This window comes from Colobus angolensis, unplaced genomic scaffold (genome assembly GCF_000951035.1).
Source record: "Colobus angolensis palliatus isolate OR3802 unplaced genomic scaffold, Cang.pa_1.0 Scaffold14, whole genome shotgun sequence".
Lineage (NCBI taxonomy): Eukaryota > Metazoa > Chordata > Mammalia > Primates > Cercopithecidae > Colobus > Colobus angolensis.
Genome location: NW_012114488.1, coordinates 15,713,897 through 15,725,987, shown reverse-complemented (window position 1 = coordinate 15,725,987; position 12,091 = coordinate 15,713,897). Strand labels below are relative to the sequence as shown.

Below are 12,091 nucleotides of genomic sequence, written 5' to 3'. Positions count from 1 at the left end.
GAGAGGAGAGGAGAGGAGAGGAGAGGAGAGGAGAAGAGAGGAGGAAGAGAGAAAGAAAGAAAAGTCATGGGCTTTCGTTGATTGTTTCCTCAGCTGAAATGAGGGCTGCAGCGCTGTTGGGGGAGAAACAATAAGAAAGTGCATCAAGCACCGAGCACATGTTAAGCACTCCATCATGGCAGCTCCTGATAATAATATGGAATAGAGTTGTATCTAACATGACTCTTTCTTGCAAGTGACAGAAAATCCAACTTAAGTTGGATTAAGCAAAAAAGGGAAATTCTTAGTGAACTGAAAATTCTGCAGGCTCACATCATGGCTCCAGGCCCTGTCCAGCCATGGAATAGGCATTATTCTTGGGCACAAAGGTGATATTCTCATGGCTGCAGATGCTGTGGTGGCTCTGGCTCTGCCAGGAAAGAAATAAGGAAGGCCACTCTCCCCATTACACAAACAATAGTTTTCCAGCTCTGAGAGGTCGAACTTGTGTCACCAGCCTGGCCTTAAACCCGTCACTGATTAACTCCAACTTACATCAGCTGTTCCATGCTGGAGGTAGACACAGGACCACACTCATACCAAGATGGGAGCAAAGGGTAGTTCCCTCAACAGGATTATAGGATATAGTGTGATAGGCTGCTGGGCAACCAAAAAGCAAACAGATCCTCTACAATTCCTCAACTGATGAAAGCACTAAACTAAAATCATAAAGATCTGTGTGTGAGTTCTGGCTCTCCCATCTTCCTTGTGAGACTGAGCAGTTAGTTAATCTCTTTTAGCCTCAGTTTTCTCACCTGTACCAACATATAAGGTCACTGTGAGGATTAAGATTATGCCTTATCATCATCACCATCATCACCATCCATATTGCAACCACAGCTACCATCATCATCCCCTCAAACATCACCACCACCACCACCACCATCACAATTATCATTACCACCACTATCACCATTGTCACCCTCAACCTCATCACCATCATCACTATCATCACCACCACCATCATCACTATCATCACCACCACCATCATCATCACTACCACTACCATCACTGTCATCATTCCACCACCATCACTGTTAACATTACCATCACTATCACCACCACCACCAGCACCACCACCATCATTACTGCTATCAGCATCATCACCACCATCACCATCATTATCAACCATCATCACCATCATTCCACCACCATCACCATTATCATCACCACCACCATCACCACCATCATCACCACCACTATCAACTTGATAGTCATTATGATCACTACCACCATTAGCATTATCATTACCACCACCGCTACCATCACCATCGCCATCACCACCACTGCCACCTCTATGATCATCACCACCCACCATCACCATCACCATCATTTCACTACCAGCACAATTATCATTACCACCACCATCACTACCACCCTCATCACAACCCTCATCATCACCACCATTCCACCACCGCCACCACCATCATGACCACCACCACCACCACCGTCACTATCATTATCAATAGACATCACATAACCAGTTTGTAGCTGGGTCTTCAGCGCAGAGCCCACTCACTGTTTCTTCAGTCCCACCACCAACCACCAGGATGAGTCACAAAACATAACTCAGGCCTGTTCATCAATTTTCTACATGTCAATAATGACATTGAATCAGTGGGTGTTCTCAGCTTCTCAGAGGGAGGTTAAAATTCTCCTGCTCTTCCCTTCACGTTTCCAGATGTTCCCTGACTTGGATATTCCAAACGCAGAGTTTGGAGGTGTTGAGGCCAAGGGGTTTTTCCAGGTCAACCATCATCTGCAATCACTGAGCTGATCCTGATGCTGGACTTTCCCTGTTGCCCTCTCCCCAAGGCCCCATCAGGGAGGGCTTCAATCCTCAGGTCACCTGTGGCCTTCCGGCCCTCAGAGGTGCCATCTCTACATCTACCACTGGAAGGCAGCACCTACCCACAGACTGCATCAATTTCCCTGCAACTCATGGTGGGTTTTCCCCCTTATCAGGGTGTTTGCCTTGCTCAGAGAGCAGATCCCAGGGCAGTGACACCTAACTTAATTTTCAGTAAAATATTTTGAAAAGGGTGCTCCCTCACACATCCACACAGTCCAGGTGATGCACCCACTGCCCAGTGCTTGGTAGTCAAGAGGAGCTTCCTCCCTGCAGCTCTGCCCAGATAGGGCTGAACTGGGCTCTGGAGCGAGGCGCTGGGACGAGCCTCTTCCATGCAGCTCATGTAAACTCCAGAATCAGTGTCAGTTTTCTGAACCCGAGACAACGATCTAAACGCAGTCAAAGGCTTTGGGGAAAGAAAGAGAGAGTGCCTCGGTTCTTGCCTGTGTCATGCTCGCAAAGCAAAGAGTTTTGCAAAATTTCAATGAAACGTGGGCTTGCAAAATTAGAAAACTGGATTATTTGTGAGAACACTGAGACATCCCTGGGCATGTCTATCTGGAAAAACGACATTTTCTCTGGCAATTTTGCAGATATTCTATTTCAATTTGGCAAAGAAAATAAAGCAGTTTTTCACAAAGGCAGAAATACAATTAGAATGTTCACTCTCCCTAATTGTCAAAGAAGTGTAAATTGGAAAATGAATCGTGACAATTTCAACCTATTTGATTAGCTAATATTTTAAAAACTGAACACTCATACAAGTGAGGTGAAGTGATTGCTTTCTAGTGACACGGTACACCGTCATACCCTTTTACAAATAATTTGGCAATGTTATTGGGAGACAGAAATACGTCTATGTAATTTATGGGAACGTAGGCTCAGAAAATATTAAGGAGTAAGAATGAACTTTATGAACAAACATGTGGAAGGTTGGAAGCAAGAGTGGGACCAATGTGCATGGGGAGGAAGCATTAGGGCAGTGACTCCACAGACCCAGGCTCAAGCTGAACTACACAACCTCCTTATGCCTCAGTTTCCTTAACTGTAGAACAGAAATGATAAAAATGCCTATTTCATAGGACTGTTGCGAGGATTAATTGAGATACAACATATTATAAGCTTGTGCCTGGAAAGGTTAATTCTTGGTAAATGATGACTATTCTTTTTATTGCAATAAAATATACAAAATGTAAGGTTTACTATTTTAACCCTTTTGGAAGGTACCATTGAGTGGCATTTAGTACATTCACAATGGTGTGCAACCATCATTATATTTTCAGAACATTTTCCTCATCCCCAAAGGAAACCTCATGCTCATGAAGCAGTAGCTCCCCATTAACATATTAGTTATGAAGACTGCAGAATTACACGAAACTCATGATACAACGTTGAGTGAAAAAATCAATATGTGAAATTTTGTGTTATGATGTAATTAGTAAAAGAAGCATATTAAAAGTTCTGAAAAAAGAATATATAAAATAGCAATGGCATTTTTCAGGCTCTACATTTTAAACATTATTCTTTATAGTTGTAAAAGCAAAAAGTAGAGAAAACAATCAACTCCAAACCACCATGACAAAGCCCAGATTGTTAAATCCAGGTCTCAGGAACAGAGAATCATATGTGATGTTTACACTCTGTAGGGTCAGAGACTTCAGCGGCATTGGTTGTGCCTTGTGTTCTGCAGCCTCACAAACGGACAGGGGGTCCAGCACTGCTGCTCTGTTCTTCTGGAATTTCCTCCTGAATATGTTTTGGGTGCAGTAACCATTTCTTTCATCTTTCTAAAAACAGGTACCTTTGGGGATGGCCTTCTCAAGGAAGCCCAGCTCCCCGTGATTGAGAATAAAGTGTGCAATCGCTATGAGTATCTGAATGGAAAAGTCAGATCCACCGAGCTCTGTGCTGGGCATCTGGCCGGAGGCACTGACAGTTGCCAGGTAAGAATAGATCAAGAGACCAAAGTCTTATGCTCTCCCGTCTCAGTCTCAGCCCCTTAGACTTCATTCCCCAGGTGGCAAATTCAAGGATTTTCCACCAAAGACTCCTAAGTGTTGCTCAGAAACTCCCTAGATCTGTCCTGAATGCATATTCAGATAATCTAAGGGGATGTCTTGGGGCTTGAGTTCCAGATCTGTAGCAAGGGAGTTTTAAGTGCCATAACTACTTCAGGCCACTCACCCTCCTGGAGTGTGCTTGTGGCCAGGGACAAAAGTGGTGACTTTTCTGGTAGGGAAGGAGGTAGAGGGTACAGGACAGAGACCAACTGCACACACTTTACAGTGATGTCCAGGCTAGACCAGTCTAAAGGAAACACCAACATAGGGAGAGATGTGTGCAGGATTCACAAGGGGTTTTTTACCCCCAGGAGAAACTAAGTGGTGTGGTTTTGCTGAACAGATTTTGCTAAGTACTTAAGCACTGCAGATGCTCGAGTAATATGCTCATAAGTCCCTTTCTGATTTCAATTACTGGGAAAATGTACATATGGATAATAGAAGGATGGCATACCATAATAAAAGACTGGCAGCCTAACCCTCACATGGATTTTTCTCCCTCTGTATAGGGTGACAGTGGAGGGCCTCTGGTTTGCTTCGAGAAGGACAAATACATTTTACAAGGAGTTACTTCTTGGGGTCTTGGCTGTGCACGTCCCAATAAACCAGGTGTCTATGTTCGTGTTTCAAGGTTTGTCACTTGGATCGAGAGAGTGATGAGAAATAATTAATTGGATGGGATTACAGAGTGAAGCATTGACTCACCTAGAGGCTGGAATGTGGGTAGGGATTTAGCATGCTGGAAATAATTGACAGTAAACAAATGAGGACATTGTCCCCAGCTACCAGGGAAGCCAAACCTCAGCATTTTTTGTATTATTTTCTGACTGCTGGATTCTGTAATAAGGTGACATAGCTATGACATTTGTTAAAAATAAACTCTGTACTTAACTTTGATTTAATTTTGGTTTTGGTCTTCAACATTTTCATGCACTTTGTTCATCCCACCAATTTTAAATGGGCAGACCGGGAGATATAGCTGCTTTTGATAAGGATCAGCTGCATAAAGGACTGGGCAGGCTGCAAGGTGACAGAGGGGAGAGCCAAGAATTCCTAAGAAGTTGTCCACGCGTTAAAGTTAAGCTGTTATCAGCATAAAATAGCCTGATATAACTATAAGACTTTTTTGTAAGCATCATGGTAACCACAAAGCAAAAGCATAAAGTAGATATATAAAAGATAAAAAGGAATCAAAGCATCCCACTAGAGAAAATCACTTAATCACACAGAAAGATAGTAAGGAACAAAGAGTCTACAAAACAACCAGAAAGCAATTAACAAAATGGTAATGGCAGACTCTTACCTATCAATAATTATCTTGAATGAAAATGGATTAAATTCTCCAATAAAAAGATATACAGTGGTTGAATAATTAAAAAATAAGATCCAACTAAAGCATCCCACTAGAGAAAATCACTTAATCACACAGAAAGATAGTAAGGAACAAAGAGTCTACAAAACAACCAGAAAGCAATTAACAAAATGGTAATGGCAGACTCTTACCCATCAATAATTATCTTGAATGAAAATGGATTAAATTCTCCAATAAAAAGATATACAGTGGTTGAATAATTAAAAAATAAGATCCAACTACATGCTGCATACAGGACACTCACTTCACCTATAAGGACACAAATAATGTCCTTAAGTAATGGGATGGAGAAAATATTCCAGCAAATGGAAACCAAAAGAGAACACGTGTAGTTATACAGATTGAGTATCCCTAATCCAAAAGTCTGAAATCTGAAATACTCCAAAATTAATAAAATTTTAAGTGCTGACATGATGTTCAAAGGATTGCTCATTGGAGCATTTTGGATTTTGGTGTTTAGGGATGCTAAAACAGTGAATATATAATGTGTATTAGTCCATTCTCAGACTACTATAAAGAATACTACCTGAGACTGTATAACTATGAAGAGGTTTAATTGACTCAGTTCCACAGGCTTAACAGGAAGCATGACTAGGAGGCCTCAGGAAATGTAACCATGCCAGAAGGTTAAGGGGAAGCAGGCACCTTCCATCAGATTTCATGAGAACTCACTCACTTTCATGAGAACAGCAGGAAGGAAACTGCTCCCATGATCCAATCACCTCCCACTGGGTCCCTCCCTTGACATGTTGCCATTATGGGGATTACAATTTAAGATGAGATTTGAGTGGTGACACAGCCAAGCCATATCATAATGCAAATATTCTAAAATTTAAAAAAATTTCAAAATTCTAAAAAACTAAATCATATTGTAATTCAAATATTCCAAAAAAATTCAAAATTGAAAACACTTCTGGTTTTAGGAATTTTGGATAAGGGAAACTCAATCTACATGAGGTAAAACAGACTTTAAGTAAAAAACTGTAAAAAGAGACAAAGAAGATCATAACATAATGATAAAGACATCAATTTGTTATAACAATTATAAATATTTATTAATATATATACCCAAACTTCTAATACAAACATATAACAGCTAAAAAAATTAATAGATCTCAAAGGAGAGCTAGACTGTAATACAATCATAGTAGCAGACTTCAATAGCTCCACTTAGCTCCATAGTAGCAGACTTCAACAGCTCCAGACAGAGAATCATTATGGAAACATGAGACTTAAACTACACTTTAGGCCAAATGAACCTAACAGAAATATACAAAACATTCTGTCCAATGGCAGTAGAATACACATTGTTCTCAAGTGCACATAGAACTTTCTCCACAATAGATCATATGTTAGGTCACAAAACAAGTAAACAAATTTAAGATTAGAATCATACCAGGTATTCCTTTCAGATTATAATTGTATGAAACTAGAAATCAATGACAAGAGAATATTGGAAAATCCACAAATACATAGAAATTAATCAACATGCTCCTGAACAATCAATGAGTCAAAGAAGATATTAAAAGATAAATTTTAAAAAACTCAAAACTAATGAAAATGGGCACACTAACATACCAATAACTTACAGTATGCAGCAAAAGTGGTTCTAAGAAGGAAGCTTTTAGCAATAAATACTTACATCAATAAAGAAGAAAGATATCAAACATGCAACCTAACATGACACCTCAAAAAAACAGACAAAGAAGAAAAGAAAAACTAACCCAACAGTTAGTAGAAGGAAAGAAACAATAAAGATCACAGCAGAAATAGTGAAGTAGAGACTAGAAAAATGATAGAAAAAAGAAATAAAACTAATATTGGTTTTTAAAAAGATAAAAAATGACCAACTTTTAACTAGATTAAGAAAAACAAAGAAAACTCAAATAAAATCAGAAAGAGGAGACATTACAATAGATATTACAGATGTACAAACAATCATAAGAGACTACTGTGAACAATTATATGTCAACAAATTGGATAACTTAGAAGAAATGAATGAATTCCTAGGAGTCAAAAACCTACCAAGACTGACTCAGAAAGAAACAGAAAATCTGAACAGAGCAATAATAAGTATAATATTGAATCAGTAATAACAAGTCTTCCATCAACAAAAAGCCCAGGACCTAATCATACCTGAATCACTGCTGAATCATACCAAACATTAAAAGGACTAACAGCAATCCTCCTCAAACTCTTCCAAAAAGTTAAAGAAAAGGGAATGCTTTCAAGTTCATTTTATGAGGTCAGCATTATACTGATATGAAACACAGAAAAGAATACTGTAAGGAAAGAAAATTACAGGCAATACCCCTGATGAACATATGTGCAAAAATCTTCAACAAAACACTAGGAAATGGAATCCGAAACATTAAAAGGATCATTCACCATGATCAAGTGGGAATTGTCCCAGGAATGCAAGGATAGTTCAACATACGCAAATAAATAAATGAAAGGATAATGGATGATAAAAATGTGTGTATACATATGTGTATGAGTCTGTGTGCTATATACACATTGTTATATGTGTGTGTGTGTATATATATATATGTATATACACACACACACACACATTGTGTGTGTGTCTGTGTCTTATATACAGACACACACACAATGGAATATTTTCAGCCTTAATGAAGGAAATCCTGCCTTTGCATCAACATGGATGAACCTGCAGGACATTATGATAAGTGAAATAAGCCAGACACAGGGAGGAAAATACTGTGTAATTCTCACTTACGTGTGGAATCTAAGAAAGTTGAACTCTTAGAAATGGAGTAGAATGGTGATTACCAGGGCTGGGGAAGGGGTAAATGGAGGGATATTGGTCAAAAAATACAAATGTGCAGTTTTGCAAGATAAATAGGTTCTGGAAATCTAATGTACAGAATAGTGACTACAGTTAACAATACTGTATTGCATACTTGAAATTTGCTAAAGGAGTTGATCCTAAGTGTTCTTACCATGTATACAAAAGTATGTGAGATGATGGCTATTTTAATTAGCTTGATTATGATAATAATTTCATAATGTATATTTCTATTAAAACATTACATTGTACATCTTAAATATACACAATTTTTGTCAAGTGTGTCTCAAAAAACTGGAAAATATAATTGAAGAGTAATGAAAAAAAGTAAAAGCTATTATGTGTCAAAGGACATTATCAACAAAGTGAAAAACAACCTACTGATGAAGCAAACCTATTAACAAAGGCCTGGTATCCAGAATATATTAAAATCTCTAGGCTGGGCTCAGTGCCTGACACCTGTAATCCCAGCACTTTGGGAGCCCAAGGTGGGAGGATCACTTGAACCCAGGGGTTCAAGGCTGCAGTGAGCTATGACTGGGTCACTGAACTCCAGCCTGGGTGACAGGGTGAGACCACCATCACTTAACCCATTTCTTGTTTAGAAAAAAAAAGTACAGCAGTGCAGCTCACTGCCAGCACAGTATTCTTTGAGCAAACAAGAAGAGAAATGTGCGGGGAAAAAAAAACAAAAACAAAAACAAAAACAAAAAAACCACTCTTATAATTCAACAACAAAAAGAAAAGCAAGAATGTAAAGAGCCATTTTTCCAAAAAAATATACAAATAGCCAACAAGTGAAATGATGGTTTCATTAGCCATTAAGAAAATGCCAATAAAATCATAATGAAAGAAGACTTCATACACATTAGGATGTCTATAATTTAAAAAATAGAGAATAAGTGGTGGTGAAGATGTAAAGAAATTAGAATCCTGTCCATTGTTGGTGGGAATGTAAAATGGTTCAGCCACAGTGGAAAACAATTTGGCACTTCCTTAAAATGGTAAACATAGAATTACCATATGATCTAACACTTCTACTCTTAGGTATATAGACAAAAAAAATTGAAAACAAGTACTCAGATACCTTGCATGAGAAGGTTCATAACAGCACTATTAGAAAAGCCACAAGTTGTAACAACCCAAACGCCAATCAATAGATGAGGGGATAAACAAATTGTGGTTTATAGAGCCACAAAAGGGAATGAAGTACTGGTACATGCTGCATGGCTAAACCTTGAAAGCAAGGGCTGGGATGGGGGCATGGAAAGTAATAGCTTACTGGGTACCGCATTGTATTTTGGGGCAATGAAAATGTTTTGGAACTGGATGGAGGTGGTGGTTGCCATGTACTACATAAGACTAATTGTTCACTTTAAGATGGCTAATTTTCTTATGAGAATTTCTCAATTATAAAATACCTTCCAGGTATTCTTTCTAAGGAAGACACTAGATTTCACTGAGTATCAGATACAGAGATTTGCTCTAGCAAAATGAAGAAGTAATTTTTTTGAAAAAGGACGATGTGGGATTCAAGATATGGGGGATGAAACGTCAGAGAAGCAAGGGGATCTTCTAGATGACAGTCCATGGAGATCCCATGACAGCTGGACAGCAGGCCAGCCGCGTACCCAGGACCGGCCAGAGCAGGGATGATGGCTCCCGAGAAGCTCTAAGAACATCGCTAGATGGCCTAATGGGTTTGTGGGCATATTGAAAAGGCTTATAAAACTGAGAATTTGGAGTAGAATTAGAAAAATGACATAAAAGCTTACAGAAAAGAAAATAATGAATTTTAGGGAGAAATATAAAAGTATACTACATGCCTCAGTTATAAATAGCATTTTGATAGTCATGAAGAAATATGAACACTGAATATTTACTTAACCAAAATTACAATATAATTACATAATTAGGTACATATAGCAAAAGGATGTGTGTGTATATGTAGTATGTATGGTGTTTGTGGTGTGTGCATGGTATGTGCACGGTGTGTCTGTATGATGTGTGTATGGTGTGAGGTGTGTGCAGTGTGTGTGGCGTTTGTGTATGTGTGTGTACAGTGTGGTGTGTAGGTGGTTATGTGGTGCATATGGTGTCTGTGAGAGTGTGTTGTGAGTGTGTAGTATGTGTGTGAGGTGTGTGGTGTACGTGGTGTATGTGTGCATAGTATCTATATGGGGTGTGTGGTGCGTAAGGTCCATGTGGTGTGGTGTGTGTGAATCTGTGTTGTGTATAATGTATTGTATGGTATAGGTGTACGCATCGTGTCTGTGGTGTTATGTGGTGTGTGTGTGCATAGTATATATAGGATGTGTGTGTATGTGGCATGTGTGTAGTGTGTGGTATGATGTTGATGGTGCATTAAACGGAGTTAAATCCTAATATTCCCAGGTGGGAAGTCTATAGGTGTGTTAGTCCGTTCTCACATTGCTCTAACACCTGAGACTGGGTAATTTATCAAGAAAACACGTTTAATTGGCTCACAGTTCTGCAGGCTGTACAGGAAGCACAAGCTTCTACCTCTGGGGAGGCTCTGGGAACCTTCCAATCATGGCTGAAGACAAAGTATGAGTAAGACGCAGATGGCGGCTGGGCGCGGTGGCTCATGCCTGTAATCCCAGTACTTTGGGAGGCCCAGGTGGGCGGATCACGAGGTCAGGAGATTGAGATCATCCTGGCTAACACAGTGAAACCCTATCTCTACTAAAAATACAAAACATTAGCTGGGCATTGTGGTGGGCGCCTGTAGGGAGGCTGAGGCAGAACAGCGTGAACCCGGGAGGCGGAGCTTGCAGTGAGCCGAGATCACACCGCTGCACTCCAGCCTGGGTGACAGAGTGAGACTCCGTCTAAAAAAAAAGAGAGAGAGAGAGAAAAAGATTCAGATGGTGGGAACAGGAGCAAGGTTGGAGGAGGTGCCACACACACTTAAACAACCAGATCTCCTGAGAACTCACTATCAGGAGAACAGCAGGAGGGGATGGTGGTAAACCATTCATGAGTGACCGCCCTATGAGCCAATCACCTCCTATCAGACCCCGCCTCCACACTAGGGATTACACTTTGACATGAGATTTGGGCGTGGACACAGATCCAATTGGTATCATAGGTAATGATTAAAACTGAAAAAAGAAGTACCAGGGTCAGAAAGTTATTTAAAGAGCTGAAGGTAAATGCCAATAGGATCAGTGTAAAGAGTCGGAAGTGTTTGCCTCAGGAGAGAAGGAAATTCAAGCTTTTTTATAGAGCTTTTTGACTCTTTAAACTATGCACATACATAAAGTTGATTTTAGAAAACTAAAACTTTTAAAACGTTCCAAAACAGATTGGATGAGTACACACTTCATCATGATTGTGGCTGAGGGAGACTGGGTCAGAGAAGAGAGGATGAGACCAGGAAGTTCCAGGGATTGAGGAAAAGTTGAAATGCCGAAATGTTCACAATTGTTAATGGCAGGTTGTGGGAAAGTTGGCAAGTTGCTTCAGTGTTTGTTCACTCTGTACTTTTTCACATATTTAACATTTCTTAAATTAGTATAATAATGAACTATGTAATCAGCTACAGAGTTGAGGGTGTGGAGCTCACCCAGGACAGCTGAGCTACCGGTGTAAAATGAACGGTATTGTAAAAAATGACTATTGGAGGAATTAACAGAACTAGGACACCCTAGTCAAGGGTTGATAAGAAAGGACCCCAGGGCTCTGTCTCAGCTCTCCTGGCCACACCTGGAGGACATGGGCTTCTCCAAGGTCACACTTTCATTTTCAGGAGGTGTTGATGAAGGATATGGAGAGACCTGAAGCTCTGGGCGCTGCATGATCTGAGAAGAGAAGCTCCGGGAAGGTGGGAGCTGAGTTTCAGATACCTGAGGGCTGTCATCCAGCAGAGGGAGAAGGTGACGACTGGCCTAGGGAGAGACCCTTATCAAGGCTACATTCGTTGATGGCCTTCTTTG

At 40.0% G+C, this 12,091-nt stretch overlaps 1 protein-coding gene across 2 annotated transcripts in view; it reads left to right on the top strand.

Moving 5' to 3' along the window:
- PLG (plasminogen) overlaps positions 1 to 4,870 on the top strand; it is a 52,969-nt gene extending 48,099 nt beyond the window's left edge. For both annotated transcript variants that reach the window (XM_011934989.1, XM_011934988.1), the window contains exons 18-19: positions 3,689 to 3,834; positions 4,461 to 4,870. In XM_011934989.1, coding sequence (XP_011790379.1) covers positions 3,689 to 3,834; positions 4,461 to 4,622 — 308 coding nt within the window. In that variant the 3' untranslated portion in view covers positions 4,623 to 4,870. The remainder of the gene's footprint in view (positions 1 to 3,688; positions 3,835 to 4,460) is intronic.
- The last annotated feature ends 7,221 nt before the right edge of the window (positions 4,871 to 12,091 follow it).